We start from the raw sequence: 27,943 nt of genomic DNA on the forward strand, positions 1-27,943 counted from the left end.
TGTATGGGGTGGCAGTTCAAAGCCATGCGAAAGGGAAGTGGCAGCACACATCTCCTGAGAGCAGGCACCTTTCTTCCAGCACACTTCCCACCCACAGGCTGAAGCCAAAACACACACCCTAGCACCACTCCCTCCAGGAAAACTGGAGCCCTGCTGGTTCATGCCACAACTGGCCCAGTTTCCAACAGACTCAGATCCCCAGCCAAAGAGCACATCACCGAACAAAGGCTAAACGCTTGTGGCTCACACAGGACACCAGCAAAGGTTTTGCTGCCAAGAGCTATCTGCAATTCATGCAGAGACACTGCTGCACCAGTGGCACCTCCGTCAAAGCCTCAGCACACCACGAAGAGAACACGCACTTCTGGTGTACTTCAGAGGATTTGCAAGTTAACTACAGCGTGGAGAAGGCAGCTCAGGAGAGAATAAAATCAGGGACAGGAGCTGGTATCGGTATGCCCATCAAGGTCAGGAAGAATATCACGCACACAAAATGGGACAGGCCCATTCTGCAAATCTCAGACTTTCCAGTTCCATCTGGTGAATCAGCTCTATGCAGGTAAATCAGCTCACATCTGATATCTGTTCCCCCAGGTGACAGTCTCCCTGTTCTTAGCCTGTATGCACCACTCAGCAAAACCCATGCTATACAAAACCCATGCAAACACCACATTGAACTAAGTAGCTGCCTAAAGTCTTTTCCCAAAGGCTCCAGAATTCTTGGATTAATTGCCACAGTGCTGTTATTTACAGCTGCCAACATCAATTGCAGGGAGGCTGCACAATTACAGAAAGACCTTATTGGTAATGAAGGCTTCTGCAGTCTTCCTTGCTGTCAGTGTAGGACACACACCTTGGCTTGAACCCTTGAAGCAGGAAGTATTGCTTCTTCGGGTCTAACACTCAGAGAGGAATTGTTTTTCGTAAGGTGAAGAAAGACGTTTAATTCAGCAGGAGTGTGCACAGGGCACAGGCTGTGTCTTATTTGGCAGTTCAAAATATCCCATCACCAAAATTTCTTTTTTGGGGAAGGTCAGCAGAACTTTGTGGTTTATGGTGACAGCGTTCAACAAAGCTGATCTGCAGTTCTCCACACTGTGCACATGAAGACACTCCTCATTCACAAAAGAACTAATTAACTAATAAAGGCTGAAAGATCAAAATGTGATTCTAATTTCTCTCTTCCTCTCTTAACATATCTACTATTTTTTTTCTATTATTTTTATTCATTTAAATTCTACATATTCTTCCTTTCGTGTTCTTATCTCTCCCACCAGAAAGACTTCACCAACAGACTCTCAGTCTGCCTCTAAAAGGCATCACTTAATCCTTGATTTTTCACTAGCATATAGTAAAATAAAGGCATTCAAGGTTTCTTATTGCTCAGTGGAAAGGTGAGGGTTTTGGTGTCTCTGCCTTCCATCAGTACATGACACTGTGTCAGACAGACATAAAGCAAACAAGCTTTAACCAACAAATCTGAGGGCTGACGTCAGACTTCACACACATCCTGACTTCCAACATAAATTTCAAACGCTCTCTCTTCAATCTGGCCAAAATCCTTTAAGGGAAAAGATTTCCTGGGTGAAAAGTCTCTCCCTCTCCCCAGGATTTACATGAGTCCTTATAGGAGCCAGGTGTCCTACACAAGGTATGAGTTGCAAAACAAAGTGCCCAGCTGACATATACTAAATCTGCTAATTGGCCTCAAGCCTTGAAGACTACAAGGGACAATAAATTTGCAAAGACAAAGAGATAAACCTGGGACAGGGAATTTAATTACTTGAGAGTAATTAAGAGCTCTTCAAAAATTGCATGAAATCCATTAGCGTGGGATATATACAAGGAAGTACCGTTCGTTAGAATTATTAAACATTTTCAACAAGGAAGTATTAAAAAAAATACCAGCCCTCAACTGTCAGTGTATTTCAGTTCGGCCTAATCTTCGCCTTTTAGTTAACAACAAGGAGAGCTGCTCTAGAGTGTATCGTGACATCCTGAGGAAAACCCACTGCTGGCCACTAAAATAGCTTTTGCTTTCTGTCCCAGTTGGGCCACATCCAAGCATTGCTTACTAGCCTAGAGCCACACATGAAAGGGCAAACTGCTGCCTTCTAGCAAGAAAAGACAGAGGAAAAGAAAATCAAGCATTCTTTGCACCAGTGAAGCCGAGTGCTGAACCAATGGGCCTCAGGAAATCTACAGAGAAGAGCACTGAAACTTGTGTTAATAATACTTCTGATGGACAGATCAAAGATCATGTTTTGCACTCCAGATTTGGAGTGACTGCCCCAACATTTCAGTATCTATGTTTTGTTTCCCATCCTGGACAGGTTAGGAAGTAACTTTTCAATGTTTCTTTAAAGCAGATATAAAAGTGGGAAGTAGCTGCAGAGGGTGTGGAATCTGCTCCACAGAAGCTGCAGGAATGAGCAGGAAAGACAGCAAGAGCAGCAAGAGGTTTAGATCATAGCCACCGGCAGTGCCTTTCTGCCTTATGATCCACTACAATATGATGAAGAGAAGAGAGCAGCGAACAGTAGGCAGCATTTGAAGTGAACTTCCATGAATTTCTACTCACTGCTGTCCAGAAACAAGGCCAAATCCTTTAATAAAGACTGATCCCCAGAATGCAAAGGAATCAGTTTATTCAGAATAAGCTGTTAAAAAGCTTAGCAGGCAATGGCATAAGAAGCCTCATGCAATTATACTGCACACTGTGGTACGTGCCTGCCAATTAATCTGATCACGTCAGCAAGGCTTTGAGCTATATTCTTCTCCTTTACATTTATATGCTTTCAGGCTATGTTTTGTCATTTTCTGGGCTCTGTTTATGTGACGAGTGTGTTCAACACAGACTGGGACTACATTTTCTTCTTCAAGATTTTAGGGTCATCCCTCCCCCAGTGTGAACTCCCCTCACCCAACATGTGCCATATTGACAGAAGAGAAGATTAAAGCTGTCCTGCCTTCCCAGCAGGCACGAGTGAGGTGAGAAGCAAACCTGTCAGCTCCCTGTAAGCTAAGCACGAACCCGAAAGCTTCAAGCTCTAAAGTTTATAGGATTACTTTCCACTGACCATTAACAGCTTCTGAAGAAAAATGCATCTGGACCTGCTGGCGATGCTGGGCAGTTGGTGCTGTTGTGTGTGGGCAGCTCTCACCTACCACAATTCTAAAGGCCAAAACTGAGTTGAAAACAACTGGTTCAGTTGGAACTAAACCTGTGACCACACCTGTTTGCGCCTGTTATGCTTACTCATGCATCCTCTCTAAGGGCCGTGTGTAGCAGCATTACTTTATACAGACCTAGAGCAGTGAGCTGCTTGGAGCTTCAAGGAAACTGGAGACAATTGAGTAAGCCCAGGTGTCTGTCCTTCAACAGCAAGGGGAGATGAGCAAAACCCCTCCACACTTGTCCTCCTATCCTTTGTCCAGTAATTCAAGCCCACAGTAGTTTCAGCCTTCGCTAACGCATTGTGCTCTAATTCACTATGTGAATTTAAAGGCAAGGGTCTTCAGCTGGAATAACTCACTGCCTCTGCAGGCTGAGCACGGAGGGGATGAGTAGCACATACATACAGTGGAGTAGACTAACTCTCTGCTTGAGAATAATACCTGCCCCCAGGGAACAGAGTTAATTCCAGTTCTACTGCATTCTCTCTTAGCCCCTTCTGAGGGCCAGTGGTGGGAGAGACAGGCTCTATATTTGGGATGGATCAGTGCCCAGGGCTGGGGAGTTTCTCCTGGGTGTTTTTTGTTACCCTTTAATTAAAAGAGAGATGTGGATCTTGCTCAGCACACCAACATCTCTTAAAATTCTATCCTGGAAGTCAATGGGAATTTAATTAATCAAAGTTGCACAATCACCACAAAACAGTCCTTCTTACCTGGAGGGGCTAGGAGAACTGCTGTAAGGGGGAGAAGGAGATGGTGTCCTTCCCTGGCTTTCCAAGCCTGCTGAAGTCAGCAGAGAACTCCTGAAAAAATGGCAGACAGAACCCAGGTGTTAGAGTCTGTGAAATAACTCTGCTCCCCGCTGCAGAGCACAGAACAGAGCTGTGCCTGTCCCGCACCCTCTGCTGAGTCCAGTCATAGCAGCCCTGGAGCTGTCATGCTGCCCCACCTACACTCCGGTATTCAGGCACCACATGCTGATTGTCTGGCAGTGTTAGAGTACCAACAGGCATTTCTCCCATGCCGTTTTAACCTGGTGTAAAAGCCTTTAAGCAAATGAAATGCAGTTTAGTCCTGAGGGATGAGGAAGCCAAGCATAAATGAATATCAACTCTAGAAGCTGTGTGTTCACATCAGCATACGCACGTTCTAGTTCTTATGCAATCCTTATATCTTGTTAGTGCAACTCTTCCTAACCCCAAGGACCTAGAAAAGCATCACTGAAGTTTGTCTCAATGGCTAGTCTTCTAATCACGAATTTGACAGGAGTGAATGAAGACAGATGAAGTAACAAAGAACACCATCTTTTCATACAAGTTTCTTTACAAAAACAAGGGTGATGCAGAAGGGCTGTTTGCTGGCATTAGTGTGTTACAAACATAACTAGAGCAGAAAGCTTTGTTCCAAGTTGTTTCCAAATGCTGGAATACACAGTCCTACAGCTTTATTTCTGACTCAGACCTGACAGTGGAAACTCAAAATGGTCAGAAACAGGCAGGTGACAGTCATCCCTGTCATGAAAGCTAACTCAGCAACATCCTTCCTCCATTCACCAGAACCCAGAAAGTCCCTAGTGCGCAGTATGCTCCAATGGCCTCATTTGCAGTTGCCTGGGTGCTCTTACCCACTGTACATCAGGCTGTCTTGGATTGGTTTCCCTCCTGCAGCCTCCGCAGTCATATCACCTAAGGAATAAGGAAGTGAAGAAACATTAATTTGAGATCAACTCCTCAATTGGAGGAAATTTCAGTTTCAACTGGAAATGTGGCTAGCACTAAGCATATGTACATTGGTCCCATTGCTGCTCCCAGGAAGAATAAAAACAACATTGAGCTCTTCCTTATGTGAGGATTACACAGCAGAGACCTGCCTGTCACAGTTCAACCCTTCTAAATCCCTCTCTTAATAAAAGCAGTGCAACTGTGGAAGGAGGAATCAAAGCATTTATCACTAGTCCTAACTCAGCAAATCCTCACACACATGGCTGAGATTGAACAATATCCTTCTGCTGGCTAAGTACTAATGCATGAACATACTTAGGTGTGTGCCTGAACTGTAGCCCTGGACCCTGTGAACATATATATTTCATGCAATTCTTATCAAAGTATAAATACGCAGAGGTACTAATGTGAAATTCAAAGATACATGTACTTCAAGAAAAATCCAACAGTTTTTATTTTTTTCCTTAGGTATTTTTCATATATAAAATCACCTTGCTAGCAGGAATGCTGTCTTGCTCTGTGCTGCGAAGTGAAACTGAAGATATGATGATATGGGAGCATATTCTGGGAGAGGAAGACATTTCCCTGTGAGCCTACTTATCTTCTTTTCCAGTTGGATTTCCAGTTTCAGTCTCTTACTGAATTCCCCAAATAACCTTTACTCTCAAATCCTATCTTTGAAGATAATTACAAAATATCCTATGAAGCTAACCAGGGAGACAGAAATCTCTTACAGTGTGAGAACTACAACTCTCCTGTTACTCAGCCAAAGCAGGCAAGTTTAATCACTGTTTCAACTGTGTATTAACCACCCTTAACATCCACATCCCCCCTCTCCTCAGAACGTCTGCATTTCCAGAAACCAACTTACTTGAGAACTGTGCTGGGACCATAACGAAGTCATCTGTGTCACAGGATGAATTCTTACTGCTGCTTCCAGCAGAGTCCTTCGATCCATGCAGAAAACCGGGGGAATCCTGGGTAGGAGATGCCAGCGTCTTCTCTTGCAGCTGCTGCTGCATCTCTCCAAGGGACTGCTAATTCAAGAAGAAAACAAATACTGGCTTCAGTACAGCTACTTCTTCATTCTGCTGGATCCTTTAAATCGAGCCGTACAAGGCTACAGACAACATTTTGCTCATAAAGCAGGGCTGATAGTTTGCCAGGGGCAGCTGTTCAGTTTACTGAGAAGGAACAGTCTTTTATGCCCATGTCAGAACCGTGCACCTTTTGTTACAAAAAAACATTGTATTAGCATGTCTGATGTTCCTCGGGTAAGAAAAAAATCACTTAAGGTATCACACCACTCTGCCACTCCTGAAGCTTTCTGGATCAAGCATGCATTTGCTACCAGCTCAGTTTGTAAGGCCAAGAAAAAGAAAAAAGAGCCTTCAGCAAGTTTTTGGTTGTTCTGTGTTTTTTGTTTTTGAACATTACACCTTTAGTCTCTTCTCACATCCTTGCAGTAAGCACTCAGGAACAGGTATGTAAGTGTCTCAGCATTTTTCCGACAAATCTGTTTTGCTGTAATGCTGATGAGGAGTTAGAGGACTAAAGAAGATAAAGCATCCAAGAGATAAACACCTCACAGCTGTCAGAGGCATGACAGGCCCCAAAAAAGCTCCATTTTTTCTCTTTCAGCCAAATGAGGGATAGTCCCACAATCCTTTTACAGATAGATGGAGGCTAGATGGTTTTAGAAAGTTGTAAGACATCTCAATTGCCCACTGTGCAGATCATAAGACAATCTTCATTCTAGTGCACTTTTGGGCTGAAAAAGATCAGAATCAGCTTGCACTTGGGCCCTAATAAAGCCTTGTCCACTCCCCTGCTGTATCTACAGGGACTGACTCGCTGCACGTGCAATGCATGCAAGCAGAAGAACTTTCCGAGCTGTCAAAGCCATCTCTTTTCCACATAGCAATGCTGGCTCTGCCCTGCAGATGTGGCGTTTTTCACGTGCTGAGCCAGTATAACTCTGTCCACAAAACTTCCAAACGCAGACCAGGACTGGTGCAGTGCCCTTCTCACATGGAGACCCCAAAGTCCGCACCACCCTCAAGCTTCCCTGAGCTCAAGTGGAGAGAGTCTATTTTTCATACCAGCTACTCATTCCTGGAGTCTTATGGCCAAGAAGCACCCCAGCCAACCACCCTTCTACCTATGGTTGCAGGGGGAAAAATACAGTCAGGAATCCAATTATGTGCCATTCAGAGCAGAATCGACCTCTCCTCTCCGTCCAGTCCATACCATGAGCACCCAGATCAGTGCCCCTCAAGCTTTCCCACACCAGCTCCTCACAGCAGGTGCAATATCTTCCATGTGAAAACATGGAGAGAAAGATTCAGTCATGGCACTTCCTGGAAGAGGCTGAGAAGCCTTGGCCCAGGGAAACCTCAGAGAACAAAGCAAAAAAGCAGCAATGCCAGGGACAAGAAAAGAAAATTCAATCTTTCTCCCTTTCCCATCACACCACCAGCATTCCTCAGTTCAAAGTCAAAAGGCAGCTTTCACCAAGAGTCTGCGAAAACAAGCTTTCAGTTCAGTGAGCTAGAGGAATGTCACTTCACTAGTCAGTTGATATTCTGCCCTCCAGGAAAGTTTTCATCATTTAAGGTAACCAGAGAGAAAAACCATCAGTTCAGATCAGCTCTCACAAGACCACCAGACTGTGGCAGGCCTGGTCTGGGCACACAGCTCTGCTGAATGTCTCTCTGTGGTGCCTGGGATTGCTGGTCAGGAAGGAGGAGGCTCACCTTTCAAAAAAAGGGTGGATCTGCTGTCAAGCTGCAGAGACTTCGCTTGAGAACAGAGAACCTCTAGCCAAATAAGCATTACTATGCCCTGAATTAGTGGCCAGTTTTTGGATCGTTGTTTTATTATTATTATTTTTGGTTCCAAGGAGCTTTCTGCCTCTCCCAACACAAGCTAGCATTAACACCAACTCCTTTCACAAAGGCTTTTCACGTAATAGACAACGACAAATTGAAGTATTTCTTGGAGAGAGAAAGACAACCTTCAGAACCCATACTCTGAGCAGACTGGGAAGGACACTGCACCAAGCACAGGCAGAACTACAATGTTCAGTAACTTGCAGCAGATGACAGCAAAAGCAAGGCTGTACTTCAGAGAAGCAAGCAGAGAGACCACTAACATAAGCAGTGCATCCTCGGAGCTGTACTTACAGGAGGTGATGCCAGGTGGGAAGTAGAAGAGCTGCTGGAGGAACTACCGGAGCCTGAACTGGGATAAGAAGGCATTGGCACAGAAGCAGCTAAAAACAAGGAGAGGGAGAAAAAAACATAACATGGATTAGTTGTCAACCCGAGATGAGTCAATAAAAGAAGGTCTTTTTCATTGTTTCACATCAGGTTTACTTCATGTATCAGATGCTGCCAAGTAAAGGAGAACAGCAGAAAAATTAGCATGCTGTTCAGCCGCAAGATTTTCATCCAGCCCCTCCTCCCCACGCTATTTCAGTTACAGCTCTTAGGGTGGATGCAGAATATCCAACCGAGATCGGGGGTCTACCCTACGGCTGGGCTGACCTATCCAGGCACCAGGATGGTTTCTGCCCTGGAGAGCCTACAAAGCACCTTGGTAAATGAAGGGAAAGTTATGCAGAAAAACGGACTGAGTTACTCAGGCCAGTGACACAAGTTAGGAGCTAGACTGCTGCCACACCCTCACAGTTTCTTCTTTATCAGCCCTTGTGGCTCAGAGCACCTACCCCACATGCTGGGAGCTCTACTATGTAAACCACATCTGCTCAAGCCAACACAGGCCCATTAACCTCTTCAATCAAGAGGCATTACACCACACGAAAACATTATGAACTCGGTTAAGATACAATCACTGCACATTTATCAAGTCTCTGTGGGGAGGAGAAACGCACACTCTGACAGAGCGACCGCACTGGGTGAGAAGGGAGGGCAAACCAAAGGGCCCTGGCCCAGAGAACATTCGGCATTTGCAGGCTGGGAGCTCCGGGCCTTCCTTTGCAGCAGCCCTTCGTAAAGCCCTCGCAGAGTTGTGCTCCTCAGTTCGCCTCATGACTCCCAGAACACACTCAGTATCCGAGACATCCTGCGGACACAAATCTCTTTGCTATGAAAAGGTAACTTCTCATTTTCGCTTTGTGCTTGCTGCCCCCCCAAAAGGCATTCAGGCATCCCAGGCCATGTACTATAAAACCCCACAGATGTAATCAGTCCACAAGGAAACAGTCCACTGCTTCTTATTCCTCAGCTCATTCTTCCTCGGTGACACCTTCTGCAAGTTAAAGAGCTTTTGCTTATTTAATCTCTTTGTGCAGAAGTTGTTCCAGAGCGCTGGCTGTCCCTGCAGCCCTTCTCTTGGCGTTTCATTGTTCCGTATCAGAACCGTCCGCTTTATTTACTTCATTACCAAACTGTTTTTCCTGTAATCCTGAGAGAGGCACACAGCTCACGCTGAAAGGACAAGTCAGCATCGACCTTCAGGCAGAAGAGATGATCAAGGCATCACAAGAGCTAAGAACATTCAACTCCAACAACTCATGCAAGTGAGGTTCAATGAATTGCTCGGCAGAGCTCAGCTCAGAAGGGAGATGAGTCAAAGGTAACAGCGACTCCTCAGCAGGCTTTGAAACTTTGAGTGCTTCAAACTTGCCAGTGCCCCAGCACCAGACTACGTGGTACAAAGATGCAAGAGAGTCCCAACATCCTTGCTAGGCTACTTAAAATCAGATTTCACTTTGCAACCACTTCGGTATTTGAATGACTTTAGACAGAGATCAGAGGTGACGATGAAGTGAGAAGAACATTTTGCTTTGTTCCTCTTCCATTGTGCTGCCAGAAAATCAGCATCTTGTATCAATTTCTACCTTTACAGGACCTGTGTTAATGACTCCCTGCTTAATGCAAGGAGGAGTAATAACACCTCAAAGAACACTTCTGTTTGAAGTAAACCTACTCCTGTCATTAACTGCACTGGCTGCTACAGCACACTTACTCCACTCAACTGGCTAGAAAAATAAAAGTACATCTCTCTGCAATTAACAGTTGAAACAGTGTTTTAACGATAAAAGAATGGGAAAATATGCCTTTTAATAAAAGGCTTTAAAACGTTTAGCCTATCAAAGGAGTTAAAGGATGAGTAGCTGAGCGTGTCCCAGCACAAGCAGAGCGATCACCCGGCTGCTGAACTCCTCACTCTGCCAGGGACACAACCAGACCCAGCAACAGAAAGACCAAGCCAAAGCAGCACAGACGGAAACCTGGAACGGTGTAACTGGGTGACAGCAGAGGTTAGGCTATCCTACAAAGGGGGCGATTCAGCAGAGCATGGGCCCTCCTGCAGAAGTCCCACGGGGACTGCTGGGGTGGCTGCGGTGCCACACGAGCACGCACACACGCGGTGCCTTCCCGGCTTGTGGCAGAACATCCGGGCAGTGCTCACCCCACTGCAGCTTTAGAGCTTAGGTCTATAATGAAAAAAAATCTGTGCAAAGCTTTGTTAGAGGCTACTTTATTTTTACGCCCTGCATCTATGCTGTAGTGGGTTTGTCCCCAAAATGGGCCCTGCAGTTACAGCACACCGGGCCCAGCACAGGAACGAGCACCGTGGCACCCTACAGAAGGACGTTGTGGGAGGTCGGTCAAGGACTTGGCATGGAGATCTACATCGCCCACAGCCAGCATCCTCTTCCAGCTCACTGGGCTTCCCACACAGCTGGTGCATGCTCCCCACGCTCAGGGAACACACACAGAGGGCTGAGACCTCGCCTGCAAGATGGAGAGCCCCGTCCTGCCTCTAACACGCTGCTTCTGGTCCCAGAGAGACTCCTGCAGAGAAACCCCTACTGCCTTCCTTACACATCTCCCAGAAACCAGGGGGGACGTTTCCCCCATTATCTTGCCAGCTCCTACAGATCAACTGACCCTTGTGCAGACAGCCCTCCCCTTTAAATAAAGACTCTTTTAGGAAAAGGTAAGTGATTTTTGAACTATATCCACATGGACGTGCTGCAAAACTTGTGCCACGGTTCATTTTTCCTGGAATTAGTATTTTCATTAGAGTCATTTCAGGGCTCTCTCAAGGTCCCTTCCACACTATTTTGGTTTCGTGTTTATTATTGATTTAAACCTGGCTGCAATTGAGACTTTTCTATTTCTGTCTATTTGCTTTGGCCAGCTTTCCACTAATCTCCAAAGGAAGAGAAGCAGACAGGCTTCTCTGCTACCAGCTGAAACCCAGATTAAAATTCTATCTGCATGAAGCACAACCTTTAGATACAGCATCTTTAATCATGTTCTTCCTTAAAACCCAAACTCCCCAAATCCACTCTGTGATACTGTGAGGCCCAACACAAAAGCTCCCGATGCTAAAAATGAACTTTCAGCCCATGCAAGTAGAGCCCTGGCTCCCACAGGCCTGTCAGTGCATTTTTCCCTGCCAGGCACCCAGGAAGGGTTGGAAGCTCGATGCTTGCTTCCATCTCCTCCACACGCCCAGGCACTCCCAGTTCAAAATTAAAAAGGGTGCAAACACTTGGCTCATCATGTTTTCAGCTCAAGTCTGAACGTGGGGAATATTAATGTGAATTGTAGGCCCCCACCCAAATCCAAAAATTGCTGGATTGTAATTGTAATGTAAATAAGTCTCTTCTTGTAATTGTCCTCTCCAACTTGTTCCAGCAACAAAACAGAGTGGATGTTGCATAACCAAAGTCAACTGGTTTCAAATGGGAGAGCTACGAGCTGCAGAGGGAAGCCTGCGCTCCAGCTGTGCGGATCTTGATCCTGGATCCTACACCTGCAAAAATCACTGCTGACAAATCATCCTACAAGGGGCTGGGCTGTCCTAAAAATAACCGAGCCTCAGGCTTTGTGGAAGCTTTATTTGGAATCTGAGTTTTACACGCATTGGAGAGATGCATTTTTGTTATTATCTGGGTGTAATCAAAACCAATCATCAAGAAGTTATTTGACTGCAGTCTCTGGCAAGGCAGTAGTTTGAGTGCAAAAACAAGGGACTTGCCTGAAGAATAAATTTGTTTATAGAGTTAAAAGAAAAAAATGTCTTACCATTAAAATCTTTCATCTGCACAAGACATGATGATTTTTGCTAGTTTCTACCTGGGTATTTTATGTGCACTAAGTTTATAAAGATGGAAAAAAAACAAGCCAGACATCTTCCAGACACCTGAACCATCCCAGCAGCATCACCTCGTGCACTGCTGAACCACAACTGCTCATGTTTAAACTCTCTTAAGTCAGAGCAAAGGAGGTACCAGCTTTGCATTCATTAAAGACAGGAGCAAAAGAACTCCAAAATACTCTGCACGGGTACCAATTACAACGTGTTTACGGAGAGAAGACTTGCACAAGCATCTAATTATGCCTCCTCCTGTGTTATTACTGTAACGCACTGCCCCATCCCACGTGGCGATCAGAGTCCTGGCTAGAGACAGACGACATCCTGGCTAGACAGGGTATTTTAAAGACTTTATTAACAAAATCTTACACATCTATAGCACATTAGTCACATGTACAAAACCCATAATAAAATATAAATAAAGAAACAGAAACTAAAGTGCATGGTTTACTTAAAACCCAAGGCCTTGAACCCATTCTTCAGGCTAAAGCCTGTGGCAATCAGAGCTTTGTGGTCAGCACTGGCTATCAGAAGATTTAGGTCCTTCTTTCACTAAAGGAGTGAAAGAACAACCATCCCTCGAAATCTCAGGAGAGGATGAATTTGTCAGAGAAGTCATATTGGAAGATTTTTGACAGAAATGTTGATTTTGATGAAGCATCTTGAGAAATATGAAAATTTATTGAAATGAGGTAGCCTTGGCAACTTCAAAATTATCCACTTGGGAATACCATGGAACTTTTACATAGCATTATGAAATGCAAAATTTTCTTGCACTAGATGAAATCTGTATGATTTCGGGAGGTGGTAGACTAACACGTATCCCAACAGAACAAATACCTGAGAGCTCTTCATTTTTAATCGCTGAGTTTTGACCTGGTCTGGACCAAGCCTTGGCAGGGTTCGGAAGCTCGGGTGATGTCCTCAGCTCTGTGCACTGGTGGCAACTCTCCTGTTCGCCCCTCTGCCCGAGGGCAGATCTGCCTGCAGGGCCAGAGGCCACCGCGCTCAGTTCAGACTCCAGGAGTCCTCAGATAGAAAGTGAGCAGCTCACGTTAAAACTAGTTTGGGACCTAAACGCATGCAGTTATCTGCATCTGCAGCACAGGCGTCCCTGGGCCGTAAGCTCCTTTAGGCTGCACACTGGGTCCCTGAGCATAGCTGAAGTCTCGGTGCGTTCATCATGCAACCGTATTGTTCCAAACACAGATGCTTGTGCAGATTATGCAGACTCTACGGGAAACTTGCACGCTCCAATCTGCATGACCTACTTGTGCTTCCACTGAAGTCAGTGGTAGCACGATTATCAGTTCTCAGGGAGAACGAGAACACCAGAGCGGACTGTTCCTCCTCCCAGTTCTCCACTGTGCAATCCAATCTGAGCATGACCATCAGGATTCAAATGCAGCCATCTCGTCTTCTTCGATGCTTCCCACACTTGTGATGCTGTGCCACACGTTTATGTGAAGCAGCACAAGCTTCTGGACTTGTTTTAGTTCTGCACACAAAGCCAGGGGGCTAGCCCCTGAGCACCTCTGACTGTGTTTGGTCACCTAGACCTGTGCAAATATTAATCCCCCTCCCACGTTAAGCAGTGCCATGTACAGCTGAGTTTTTCTTGAGACCACCACAACCCAGATGTTTGCTGACACACAGGTTCTTCTCTTGTGTGTTCAGAAGTCAACAGGACCACTACTTCCACACGCAGCCTCTCATCCAGGCTCTTCCCTGCACTTCCCAGAGGCCTCCATCCAGCGATCCATCCATCCAGCCAGCTGCTGGTGCCTCCGCAGCAGACTTCCAGAACGATCTCCTCCAGCAGCAGGCTTCTACCAGTGCACAACATCTTGGAGACTTCCAGCAACACAGAGGTATTGCTCCCCTCATCTTTTTAAAACCAGTAGTAGTCTCTCCTGCTTGGAGAGGACTCCAAGCTGGGAACACAGACCTGGAGGCAGGGGCCAGCAGGGCAGCAGAGAGGTCTGGAGTTGGGACAGTCCCTACCTGCCTGTACAGGGGCCCTCTTAACCGGGCCTTGACCACACACCACTAACTTTGGTGCAGATGGGGGCAGAGGCTGAGCCAGAAAACGTGGCTCATAACAGTGCCTCTGGTTTCTGCACAGCAAGCGTGCAGAAGTCGGAAACTGAGGCCAAGCCAGCAGAATCCTTTCATGTTTGCAGGGGGTTTCCTGTTCCTCTGGCCAATGAAGCAATCGAGCAGCTGGAGGTAAGAGAGGAGCTGGTTGGCATGCAGGGTAGAGCCGAGGGAGCCCTTCCCTGCCCGCAGGGGGATCAGACTCCGAAGGCCTTTTCTCACACAGCAGCGGTACAGCAGGTGCTGAGTGCTGAGCTGGCTTCGGAGCAGTCCTGAACAGGCGGAGTCCTTTCCTGCCTGCGGAGGAGTCCCGCTTCACAGGACTCATGCCACATCTTGCTGCTTTGCCAGCTCCCCTAAACCAGAACCATCTTTTCTTGCCCGCAGGACGGTCACCTACATACACAGTTAGAAATCTGTATCAGAAACAACTGAGAAGTCCTGCTCTTCCCTCCAGGGGCGTCCACTGTGCCACATGTCCAAGAGTGGCTCCGTGTTCAGAAAGCACCGGGCATGTTTCCTCTGAAACCTCCAGCCCTTGCGCTTGGCAACCCAAATCAGAGCCAAGGTTTCCAGCAGTGACTATCACTTATCACTTTAAGAGATTAAAGGCCCAAGAGGATCTTTCCAGAAGAAAATAGATGACCATATACAATTCCACTAAAACGAGTCCTTTGGCCAGCAGTATCATATCCCATGCACTGGCAGCAGTTCAGAATTGTTTTCCCACAAACAAAACTGAATCACAGTACGTGTGGTTGGAAATTTGAAAAGTTTTGATTCAAAAGAGGACAGAATTCTCAATAGAAATCCGGCTTTGTTTTGGACAGTTCTCACAGAGCACCAGTAAGTAATCTTTCTGAAACAAGATTTTGCAAGACTTTGGAGGTAAACATGGCGGGTTTCAGTTACCAAATGTTCTTCCCATTTGGTACAACCACACCTGGCAAGCAGTGACAAGAACGTCAGCTTCTTTCTGCCTGTTCACTCTCCTGAATTGTCCTGCTGATGTGGGTGAAAACACACGATCTTGCTGCATAATCCTGTTTACCTACAAGCATCCCCACTGGCCAAGCACTTCATAGAGAACAGCTGAGCGCATTTCAAAGCTACATTTACCTCTCATTTAGGTTTCTAAATAGCCCCCAAATTCTCCCTTTGAAGATGTCGGCAACATTAAATACATTTTGATAGCAAAATCTGGACACGACATGGTAATGAACCCTGAATCCACACCCAAATAACCAAGAAACGAAAGCAATCTTTTTGTTTCCTTTTGAACTAGCAGCACAGGAAGGCGCGTCATGGTTCAAAAACTGTTGTAATAGAAATGCGACACTTACATTTCTTCATTGAGGCACTTGCATCCAAGAACGGGTGATGGAAAAACTCATCTGAAAAAAGATCAAGAACAATGAGTCAGTGAAAGGAAATGACTGTTAGGAGTTTACAAAGCAGTTAAGCATAACAAGTTACTGTATTTTTACAGTGATTTTTCCACACAGTCCAGTCACTTAACCATGGAATCTGACTGTTGATGCAGATAACACTGGTCAAGAATGCAGATGCAACCGGATGTAGGACTTGCTCAAAAACATAAATTAGATAGTGATCCCTGGATCCAAATAACTATAGGGGAAAACAAAACAAAAAAAAACAGTAGCTCCTATGCTACAGGCATCTCTGCAACATCAGTTGGGGGTGGAAAGGGAGATCATATTGGCCAGTTACATGAATGAAAAAAAAAGGTAGGAAAAAAACTTTTGCCAAAAGCATGGCCAAAAGACATGAAGATTTGAACCTTGGGATCAACCAGCAGTACAAATGGATTTTCCTTCCCCATAGGGTATTAAACAACTTGGTAAGGTTTTGCTGCAAGCTACAACTTTGGGTTGCCAGGAGCATAAACCAAATTACTTGCAAATATTCCCGTCTTCCAACAGCTGCTGCAGATGTTGGAAGGGGAATCAGTTACCAAGGGCCAGAAACTGACTGAGCTAGCTCCTGACGGAGCTGGCATGGTCATGTCATAAGCTTGTATCAGCAAGAAGGGGAATTCTAAAATAAAAAGCATTAAAAGCCCTATTTCATGACTGATCAGAACAACAAGGTACCTTAATGGTAGGAACCAGGTGCTGCCACTAATCCCATAGAAGAGAAACACTTCTACGGAGTGATCTTCCATGATACACAGAGCCAAACCCATCCTGCACTTAAGGCAGAAATGCATTTTCTAAAAGGACACTACAGAATTAAAAGCCCAAAACTCCCTTTTACAGCAGCACAACTGCCACAGATTTGCTTATTAGAGGAGGATATTCTACTCGTCCAGGTCAAATGTTTCCATCCTGGCTTGCTGGTGACCCTCTACACGTTTCCCCATCCTCCTAACCACCTCTCCTGACTCTGCCACCTCCAATCCAGTGCAGTTCTACACCGAGTCCTAGCAGAGCCCTCCCCTCCTCTACCACAACCAGCAACCTGAAGCGACTCAGCCTTTCAGGAGCATTAGTCATGGCTCAGAGCTGGCTACTTGGCGAACTGCAAGAGAAGCTCAACTTGTTTTCCCAGCATGGATTTCCTATTGCAACACCCAATGTTTACAAACTGCTGAATTCTGTAAACAGCTCCTCTTCAGACAGTGAGCTTTCCAGAAAGTAGCAACTGGTTTTGACGTCTTTTTAAAAAAGCAAAACAAAACAAAACCACTTAATCCCTCTTTCCCAAGCTGCTCCTTGCCACAGCCACGCCAGGGTCCTGCAGTCAGAGCACACTGGTTTGGCACTCAGCACAGCAGAAGCAATGCCAGGTTCCTCTGGCAGGGAATGTTGGAATCTCACAGATAACATCTGCTGTGGATGGAGAACATCCCTATTCGTGAGGAGTTGCTCAGCTGCTGGACTTTCCTGCTGCCTCCTGAGCCCACTCCTCTAGAGGTAGCATCCCCTCAGCTACGCTGATTCAGCTGGTTATGTAGTAACATCTGAGGGGGTGGAAATGACTACTTCTTCCACGTTTCCCCCTCCAAATTGCTTGTTAGCTGTGCTTACAAAGCAAAATTTAACAACCCTGCTTGTGATCATCAACATGAAACTTCAACTTGAAACCCTCCCTGTACTCCTCTAGACAATCCTGGAATTGCAAAGCCCATCAGTTCCTGGTAGAAGAGCAGCTGAGACACACAGCAAGCAAAAGGAGCTTCAACCTCACATAATGAATGCTTTTGGGTGAACCAAGCTGTGGGGGAGCTTTGTGGAGGACACCACACACATCTCCAGACAGATGGAAGGGGCCTCAGGGACCAAGAAGGAATGGCACATCCAGCTCCTCAGTGATCCGCCCTGACCCAGCAGTGCACGTGGACCTTCATCTTCAGAGCACAGAAGGGTCAAGGGACAGCTAACAAAGGCACTGACCAGCAGCCAAACATTTTTTATAAATAGCATACGTGGACAGAGTAGCCTCTGGTTAGTTTGCCAGTAGCAGGATACAGTACCAGTATACCAGGAGCCACCTAAGAGAAATGGTTTGGGGATCTGCTTCAGATGGGACCTTGAGCTTCAGGACACTCACAGTTTGTGCACTGCTGGCCACAGGCAGCAGCTGAAAATGATGATAGTTGGGCAAAGAGGTGCTCCCATTTAAACACTACTACTATTTTGGCAAGGAGGCATCACCTGGTAGCCTCCTGAGCTGACACTACGGAAAGGAATAAAGGATCATTTAGCAGGTGTATTTCAGAGTCTGAACCCCCAGGAACATAAAGGAGCTGAAGACCTAGCAGTAGAAGACAGTAGGGAAAGGAAAACAGTTGTCACAAGCAGGGATGAAGCTCATACTTTGAAAGAAGTAAGCAGAAGAAAGGAAGGAGAGGTGGATGAGAAAGATGCCAGACAGCCATTGAGATCTGCCTTCTGTAAGGCACGAGGTCCATCTCAAATACAGGCTCCTCTAGGAATACACCTGCAAACCCTTCCTGAGAAACAATTCTATCTCACAAGGACATGCCAATCTGCAGAGAAAAGGATCCCTTATGTGATTAACAGGCAGCAATCTCAATCCAGCAAGATGTGCTGTAACTGTTGTCTTGAGTGAAATCAAAGCAAATCATCTCAAATCTCCAAGTGTTAGACAATGACTCATGCAGTCTACTCCCAAGAGGTACAAAACCAGCTGATAGGGTGGCTAAAAAGGCTTACCAGACTCCATTTCTGACAGCAGGAAAACAGAAACCTCAAAAGTATTTTTCTTTTGAAATGTACAGCAGCATGACAGAAGCAGCTGAGATGCACAACCCAGAGAGAAGGTCTGCAGGGACTGCTGAGACATACTTATATTCGGTCTGTTTGTAGCTTCGGCAGCTCCCTTTTGAAAAGGCTTGTGTTCTCACTTCCACACTGCAGTTAGCAGTAGCCTTTCACATTCAGCCCTGGATAATTATGATCAGCCTTGGTTAATCCATGTACTTGCTGTACCCAGATGACAGCGTCCCCAGAAAGGCTTTCCCAATAACTCTAATCCAAAAGAATAACCGAGGCTGCAAAACAATTTATCTTCATCAACTAGCATGTGATGCCCTGCACGAAACAATCCACCTGGGCTGATAAGCAACAAAAAATAGCAGAAAAATAACCCCCAGAAAACAAATAGCACACGCTTTTATCCAAGTCTGACTGAAAAGTAACATTCTGAAAGCACAAACAAGCACACTTTATTCTCAAGGAAAAATGCAATGGATGTGCAAAAAGCAGCTAATTGTTGGCTGCTGCTGTGATGCTGCCCAATGGATATTTAACACAGATCTGTGTGCTTTGAGGCCCCAGCAGCAAGAAAACCACTTAAACAGGCTTTGCCCAGCGCCAAACCTAATTCAAACACAGATGCTGGAGGAGCAAACTTACCCATTCCATCAGCAACACAAGCTAACAGAAGCAAAGCTACTCACTGCTGTTCTCCGCATTCAGAGGCTAACACACCATCAGGACCAACTTCCTCGGTGAGAGACAATGTTCTTGTCCCAGCGTTCACCTGAGAAAGGTCTACACTATCTCTCTCTCCTCCAAATGGAGGGGAGAAGGGGAGAAAAGACCAGTGTTGCTTTTAGGTGAACTGGTCCTTCACAACGGGCTTTAGGAAAAGTTCCACCTCTGCCCACTTTCCTTTAGATGATGGCTTCAGTAGAGGTTCTTCAGAACCTTTTGACAGATTTGGAAGAGGCTGCTAAAACCAGAACTGCCTAGCACCTAATGATTGTTCTCAGCCTAGAAGGAATTAAGATGCTTAAAAAAAAAGGAAGTCTCCATGCCAGTCATGTCAGGAGACAGAGACAGGTCTATAGTGAGAGTCAGAGCGTATACATTAAATGGACACAGCTTGCAGCATGGGGAAGAAACTATGACAGTGAGAACTGGGACGCCCAAGAAGCACGTTTCCCCTGATAGCATACTTAACTACAGAAGTTCAGAGACTACAACAGCAGAAGGTGGGAGAGGGAATGCAAGTAAGAAGCCAGGTACTACCAGTCTGGATGCTTTTCCTAGCACTGGCCAAAAGCACGGAGGTTTGTGCAGTGCAATAGCTCAAAGGAAGGCACCGACAAGCAGCACAACTGGAACTGGAAGGAAGTCTCTTACCGAAGTCCATGCGGTCCTTATGATTGCGCTGCAGAAGGCCCAGCAGCAGCTGCCTCAGGTGGCTTGATGTCTCCCTGGGGATGCTAGGATTGAAAACAAAAGCATGTAAGAGACCCTCCATCTACTTAAGCTACGTCTGCGTATTCACGAAGGCAAACTGCAAGTGCAAGCTCACTTTCTGCCTGCTGGGCTAGGAACATCATAGGAACTCACTGGAGAGAGGCTGGGCAGGAACATCTCTGCATCCATCTGGCTTTTACCCCCCATTGTCACTGCTAAGGCCACAGTGAATCGAGCTTTAGCGGCCTCTCCCACGAGTACCTCCAGATCCTTCCCTTCCACTGTGCTTCCAACCCTCTGGTTCTCAGCTCAGCCTGGTCTATATGCGATATTTTGCACATGCTGAATAAAACATCTTCTGCTTGCTCTAACAGGAATAAGGAGGTCATTAAAATGAAGCAGTTACTGAGGGGAAGCTCCCAATTAGAATATTCGTGGTGAAATGTATCACCAGTTACTGCCATTTTATTAAGGCATTTCTTTTCAAATGCTGCTTATGTAAGACTGGCAAGTGACCTTTGTCTATTTGCTTCTTGATATACATCATTTATTAATCAAAGGCCAGTAAGATCTGAGCATCTGGCACTCAAGCAAGCTAAAATTAGTGCAGCTATTTCCTTACTTTCCAGTTTAGCTAGGAAAAAAAAATTATTTTCAATGGCCACTGCAGCACAGAAGAGCCAGTAAATCATTGCTCTCTCCAACCCCACAAGCAGATTGGGGAGAGGCCAGGTCAGCTCGTTATAACCCTGATATACTGCAAGAAGCAGGGAATAAATGAACGGATTAAGGAAGGGAAAGTAGAGTTCAGCTCTTGCATAAGTGGATTCAGTTCTGCTGACTTTCCTCTGTAACCAGCAGCACTGTTAGGGGCTGCAGCGGCAGCGTCCTGCCTGCAGCCAGAGCAGAGCTCTCCAAACTCAGCGTAGGTGGCTCCAACTCCTTGCAGCATTAACTCTGTTTATCGTGGCTGTGCCCAGCACGGCCCCACGGTTTGCCAAGCTTTCCCCTCTCCCCACACGAGGGTCAGCCGAGGTGAAGGCATGTGTGCTCAGCACAGCAATGCCAACTGCGCGGAGCCCGAGCCGGCTCAGTAGCACAGCACGTGGCTCACTCGGGCAGCGCTCACCACCCTGAAGCCAAGGCTGAAAGGGTGAAACAACTGCTCCTGCACCATTTCCACCATGTCACAGACAGGCTGAAAAAGAAGCTGGGTCAGAAGTGTGAGTGTGGGGGGAAAAAAGCTGACCCTACCAAAATCTCGTTTGGTTTGGAGTGAAACCAGAGATGTTGGGCAAGGTGGGTATTTATAAATATTCTGTGAAGTCCTAGGCCACGCTTGTGCAGGAATTTGAGCCCAGTGATTCCTAGAACAGAGGGTCACGCCAAGCATCCGTCATGCTTGTTTGTGCTGGAGAAGCTGCTTTCCATCCCTGACACTGTAACACTTGTGTGGGTCTTCCCAGGCTGACAGAGGGGGGCACCCGGGCTCTGGAAGGGATGCAGTTAAACCAAGACTCCGTTTGAGCCAAGAGAAAACAACATCTTGTCAAAAGAAGGCGTGCCTCAGAAGCACACCACGTAATGGAATAACCCAGGACACCACAGCTAACAGGCTCCTGAAAAATACATTAGTGCAGGAGTCCTGCAGTCCTCCAGTGTTAGCGTCATAATTTATTTATCCACGACACAAACTGCTCATCCAAGATGAGTGTGTTTCCCAGCAATGACTTGAGCTTTTGTATGATTTTAAAGCCAAGAAACAGGCAGGTCAAGTACTAGACCTCAGATGTCAGAACAGGCTGAGGACAGTGCAGATTAACAGCCTGTTTGTCTCCTCATACCTCTCACCTCTAAACCATCAAGCTTCGAAACCTACAGTATTATTTTCGAAGGCCATCTTTTTAAACATAAGCAGCCAAGCTGCCTTCTTCCTCCCGTGATCTACAACATACTTTGCCATGCAAATCAGGCAACGAATGTTAGTTATTTAGATCGGTGCTATTCAAATTGTGAGGCCTTTGGGCTTGGTCCTACCGACATGGGCTCCCCGCCTCCAAACGGCATTTCACCTGCCCGCAATAGCATCGGCTTGGGAGGCAGAGGCTGCTGCTGAGGGTTTAATCAGCTTCTCTTCCCCACCCCACTCCCGGGCCAAAACGCACTGCTTTCCGTGGGGATGCTGGGGAGGTGGGTGCCAGCATGCCTAGCCCCAAGGAGAATGAAACCAAGCCCTGGCACTGCTGCCGTCTGGGAATGAGATCTCTCGAGTGGTTTCGTGTTTCATCCTGCGCTGGCAGGGCTGAGGGAGGCAGTTTGGTTGTGTTTACTCAGGAAATAGCAAAGATTGCGGCTCACATTGAAGAGACAAATGGACAAACTTTGGGAAGCATTAACGAAAGGCCACTTTGGATCCAACTTCTATGGTGGAAAAAAATGAGCTTGGATTTAAACTTCGGTGATATTTGGGGTTGAAAAGCAGAGATGAGTGAAAATTGTGAATGCAGTGGGTGCAGCGAGCTTCTAATGAAGAAAAAGGACTAATCCCTACACGAACAGACATGCTCGCCTCTTATAGCTGAGTTTCATTCCTCCCCTTGGCTGTCTCCTACTGCATACATGAGCCAAGGCAGCAGCAGGGCAGCACGATCAGCACAAGGGAACTTATTAACTGTAGGGATTTATTTCTCTCTTTGTAAGAGGCACTGCCTCAAAGGTGAGCAGCCATGTTTTAGGCTGTGTAGGGGAAACAGAAGGGCTGCTTTCTGTTCACACAGACTGGCTGCAAGGAGTGGTTTTGTTCCAAAGTGTTTTGTTTGGGTGTTTTACTCCATCACAACCTCTGGTTCAAGCCAGAAGAATAGGAAGGTACACCAAATTTAATCCTGATTGAAGGTTGCCCCCTTCACCCCAAAAATCAAAAAATGAAGTATTTTAAAGGGAAATTAAATGCACAGCACAAGCCATTGATAAGAGGTCTGGCTGCTTTGTAGTTCTTCCTGCCCTCTCTTAAAGCTGTCTGAACTAACAAGGAAAAATCCAAATCAACTCAATGAACTTCCTACATATGTGGTTGCATTAGCAGCTCTGCCAACTGGAAGCTAACTTTCTGGTTAAAAATGCCTTCCAGAATTTGGATGTGTAATCTGGAACTTCAGCATTTTCTCTATACAAGGCTGAGGTTTCAAAAGCAAGCATGAGGTTTGGCTTTAAGAGCTCACAGTTCAAAAGTAAAGATCACAGCAACAAAACCAAAATACATTGACAAATCACAGCACCACATAGCAGCCAGTTACTGCACTAGGTAACATATACCCCTGGGATAAGGGCAGTTATCTTCCCTCCGTGTCCCATGGAGACTGCAGCAGTGTCCATTTCCACAGCGGCTACAGTATCTCCCTCCTAGTAGCAGGATGGACACAAGCAGTTGCTATCCTGACACATGAAAACATGGGGATGTGATCTCCAGTCAGGTGTGACAGATTGCAGGAGAAGCTGAAGTTTGGCTGCTTGCATGAATCAAGAATTGCCATGATTTCTTCTTAATAGTGGCACCCAGCTGTAGAGAAGCCATACGTGGGAAAGGGCCACCACCTGGCTCCTGAAATCACGAACCACCCTGAATTATTATTATTATTATTTTTTTTGCAGTAGTAGTGTCTAGAGAAAGCAGGAACACCATCTCTGGAAATCTGCTGCTCTCTGACTTTCTCTGAGCCACATCACTGCTGGTTTAAGGAACAGGGCAAGGCAGGGAGCCAAATATTTTATAGGCACTTCCCCGTGTGACAAGCCAGAAGCACATGGGGATAGGTGTAAAGACAGTAAACAAGTACATATAAACATGAACACTGGAAGAATGCTTACTTCGGCATCAGCATCTTGTTTTTCTCATAGAAGAGACGAAGATCCTGTGGGCTGCTGGCCTGTAGGGGAAAAATAAAAATATTGCATGAAGCAGTTGGCAATAAAGGAAGGGGATTAGCATTTCTGTTTCACAGTTACTCTGAAGAGCAGAGGCACTTTTAAATCACTGAACCAACAGAGACAATGAGAACCCGCAGCTTGCTTTAGTCTAAAAAGCCAGCACTGTGGCAGAGTGAAAATACCTTATTTCAGCCTCCTGCCTTTTTGTCCCTGACCTGGTTCTGCCCTGCGCTCCTGTTCTGAGCCCTGAGCTTTGTTTCAGTGGGCTCTGATGCTCAGGTCTGAGCTGGCCTAATAGCCTCACCCAAGAGGTGAAATAATTGCAGACGTGAGGAGTCCCAAATGATGAATGGCAGCTCCTGCTGAGAACAGGGATTACTGCTGCAGGGTATTTACAAGAGGGCAGGGAGCCTGTTGATGGGCAAGGAACCTATGAAGAAATCAGGAACACGGGGAATCAGCAACTGAATTAGTTTTCTCCTTTCTCTCTAGGAAGCCAGAAGGTCTCAAGCCACAGCTCCTATTTCTGTAGTAACATACATAGCTGGGGGGGATGTTGACAAGATTTTAAATTTTGAGAAATGGGATTAAAAACAAAAAAGGGCTCGTCACAACTAGAGCTGTACAGCTGAAGTTAAAAATAAGTACAGAAGCACAGACAAGTCTCCTAACATAATTTCTCTATTTGTTTTTATACAATCAACAAATGCATGCCAGTCAATTAACCCTAGTGTATTAGCTTTTCTGCTCAGGCAATATCTCTTTATTAAAGAGAGAGCAGGCTGGGTAGCATGACACAGACAAGGTAAATATAAACAGGGAAGGAAGATCAGAAAGGTTTGTGTGCAACCAATTACTGGTGCAGCAGAATGCTTAGGAAAGTGTGAACCAGGAGGCAACAGGCAGCTCTCCTGGTGTTGCAGACAGAAAACCCTCAAGCCTTCCACCTACTTCCAGGTCTAAATTAGAAGCATTTAAGGTCGATTAAGATGCTTAAAGTGGCAAATCAGACAAGCCAATCTGCAGATGGCCATCACAATACCACCACCACAGCACGGCGGGAAGAACAGCCACATAAGATGCTGTTTCAACATCACCTACTCCCTCTGACTAAAGATGAACATGAAGTTAAGAACAGCTGAGAAAGCTCAGTACTGAACTCAGAGAAACCAAGAGGTAGCTGCTAGTATCAGTAAGACTGGTGTACTACTGGTCAGGACAGCACTTCTCACATAGTGTTAGCAACCCAAGCCTTGCAGCTCTGTTATCAGTAAGACCATAATGGGCTCTGCTGTTTACACACACCCTCCCACCCACCCAGATCCTTGCACAAACAGAGCTACTGGATTCCTAACAGAAGGAAATAAAGGTTTCCTAGTTCTCTCTGCAATAACCTCTCTCTGCTGTTCACAGACACAGCAGGGACCCAAACAGGAGGCACAAAAGCACCGTTTTCAGAAGCCATGAAATGGATGTTGTTCAGCACAGCATGTTGTTATGTAGATGCCAGTCTGCATCAGCTTTCCAGTCACCGCTGTTCAATTTGATTTGGTTCAGTAAAATTCCATTTTACACCTTTCCCCTTGCAGATTTTGCCCTGTAATTAGATTCTTAATATTTGGCAAACTTTAACGAGGCGAGTGTACACACTGCACCAACTGGCTTGGCCACAACACTGCGTAATGAAAAATCTGCCTGACACCCGGCGTCCAAGGAGGAACACAACTCCACTGCAGGGAAGCTAAGTGTCTGCTCACATCAGAGAGATACAAGCCTTGGCTGTTGTCTCTGTTCATTTCCTGTCGCAACAACTCAATTGTTTCACAAATACAATGAGGCTCTGATCTATTTCAAACAGTGTTTTGTCAGAAATTTTCCTGGCAATAAAGATGAAGTATATTAAAAGCAGCACATATGCAAAGCCCAGTTCATTACAAAGGGTTTCTAAGCACTAGCTTGGGTGGAAACAAAATCCTCAATTAAGTTCCTCTCTTCTTTGTACAAATTAAAAGAGAGACCCATTTGGGGATGTTGTTTCTCCCCATTCTACTTTCTCAGTACAATCTGCACTTGTTCTGCCAGGATCATACCCACGCCACCAGGCCTCTCTGCCCCAGACCGTGCTTTCTCACTGGGGCTTGTCCCCAGCAGCCCAAAACTCAAGGCCGGGCCTGACACAGGTGGCTGTGTGCTGGGGAGCACAGTCCTTTTAATGAGCACCCTGCACAGACACCTGTGGATCACCGTGACTTTGGTGAAACCAGCGGCACCTTCACAGAAGTTCAACCATGAAGGGAGCCACGCAGCCCTGCTCGCAGCAGCAGGCTCCCAGCAACGAGCCCACTGCTGGCAGCCACTTCACAGAGCACTGAGCACTTCACAGAGCGCTTCAGCCACTTTGCCCGGTTCTTCCTGCAATAGTGCCGTGCTTCTCTGATAATCCTGCGACAGTATAGTGCCTCTCTGAACACTGAGATGCTTGTAAGACACTAAAAACACCACTTGAATTCCTTCCTCTAGCATTGAAGGACTTAATATGAAATCTACCTTCCTGGTAGATACACACCCTGTCCAAGAAAACCATCAGAGAAAAGCAAGCAAACATTTCAGGTGCCTACCAACTGCACCGTTCAAGGTATGCCGAGCCAGCAGCTGCCCATAGGACAGCACCCACCTGCCAGAAACCGGGATACAGAACGGGCAGTTCAGTTTTAGCTTCCCTACAAATAGGAGACACACCAGCAGGCCAACTCATACCCTTGCTCCCCCTCTCACGTTACTATGGAGCAGCTGCTTTGGTGTAACTGGGTCTGGTTTTGTCTGCCCTTTCTATATATAAGACAATCAGACAAATCCAATCCTGCCCCTCTGGTACTTTGTCCTGAGCAGCAATGGAAACATGTTTAGCCAGCAAAGGCATTCAGCACAGCCCTGCCAAATCCCGCCCGCTGCTGGCTGCCTGCGAGCGAATTGCACCCAAAAAAGCACTGGGGTTTCCAAAAGCGCTCAGCACTGGGATTGTTGTGCTTGGGGAAAAGCTGGAGCTGCACAGCGCTCAGAGGGGGCAGAGGCAGTCACACCCCCAGGGAGCAGCACTGTCTGGTGCCTCCCAGCACACGGAATGGTACCTGCTCTCCTCTCTGAAGCCTTTCCTGCAGATTCCTGGGGATTTGAGGGTGCAGAGATGCAATTCAGATACGTTAAAAAGAAATGAGTAATAATGCCTCCAGCTCAACAGTTCTGAGGAAGAGCTTGAAAACCTGCTGCAAATACCTCTTCCTCATGCAGAGCTACACTGGGTGTTTTAAGACTCCCAGAGCTAAGTGGCAAGCATCCAGAGGAACCTGAAAGGACAAGCAGCAGAAAAAAAATCTCTTTTCTTTAGCTGTCCACGGAGGTTTTTCTCTCAGTTCCCAAGAGAACAGGATCTGGTCCACAGGCACAAGGCAAAAAGCTGATGGCTCTTACTACAAGAAGTAGTTGATTGCTCTGTCAAATCTTAGCACAGCAGTCCAGTGCCACTTTTAAGCTCAGCAAGGAATACCTGTCTGCTTGGACACAGAGAGCTGCTCCCAGAGGAGCAGCTTTGGGAACATAGGCCTAGCAAGTAAACCTGGAGTTCCAATTCTGGGTATAAAATCCTCCTCCTCCAGTTTTCCTCAAAGCCCATTTTACAACACAGTATTTCTTTTTATATTTTTAAGTGACACGTAATCTCAGCACTTACACCAGAAGATTTAATTCAGAAATAAAGCAGGGGACTTGGTACACCAGGCTTAGAGATTAAGTGTCTATCTACCAGCTAGCTGGGATGAGAACATCCACACACAGGTTGACTGGCTCAGAGCTGCCAGACAGACCAGCAACTTGTGTTACAGCTCCTGCTCCCCGGCCACAAAGCAGCGAGGAGTTGCTTACAAAGGCTCAACCAGGAGACAGCCAGGTTTCATGTTCCCTGTCAGGACTGGATGTCTGAATGGACTCAGTGCCACTGCCAGGTACAGCCCTGACACGTGTACGTGTGTCTGTGCGTCTCCTTACCAGTAGCTGCCCAATTTTCAGAAGGGTCACACAGTGGGACCCATCGGGGCATCAGTGCTATTCTTCCACCTCCCCAAAAAAGACTTGAGTCATTTAACTAATCGCATTTCAATCATCATCTACAAGGACAAGATAGCTTTTGTAAGTTAT

General features: G+C 46.2%; 1 protein-coding gene across 3 annotated transcripts in view; it reads right to left on the minus strand.

Moving 5' to 3' along the window:
- ULK1 (unc-51 like autophagy activating kinase 1) overlaps positions 1 to 27,943 on the minus strand; it is a 79,057-nt gene that overhangs the window by 21,439 nt on the left and 29,675 nt on the right. For 2 of the 3 annotated variants that reach the window (XM_068654404.1, XM_068654402.1), the window contains exons 9-15: positions 23,693 to 23,751; positions 19,766 to 19,848; positions 15,476 to 15,526; positions 8,084 to 8,172; positions 5,770 to 5,935; positions 4,802 to 4,862; positions 3,891 to 3,980 (exon numbers count right to left, since the gene is read on the minus strand). In XM_068654404.1, coding sequence (XP_068510505.1) covers positions 3,891 to 3,980; positions 4,802 to 4,862; positions 5,770 to 5,935; positions 8,084 to 8,172; positions 15,476 to 15,526; positions 19,766 to 19,848; positions 23,693 to 23,751 — 599 coding nt within the window. The remainder of the gene's footprint in view (positions 1 to 3,890; positions 3,981 to 4,801; positions 4,863 to 5,769; positions 5,936 to 8,083; positions 8,173 to 15,475; positions 15,527 to 19,765; positions 19,849 to 23,692; positions 23,752 to 27,943) is intronic. The other variant, XM_068654403.1, reaches the window with a different exon arrangement.

This window comes from Anas acuta, chromosome 17 (genome assembly GCF_963932015.1).
Source record: "Anas acuta chromosome 17, bAnaAcu1.1, whole genome shotgun sequence".
Classification (NCBI taxonomy): domain Eukaryota; kingdom Metazoa; phylum Chordata; class Aves; order Anseriformes; family Anatidae; genus Anas; species Anas acuta.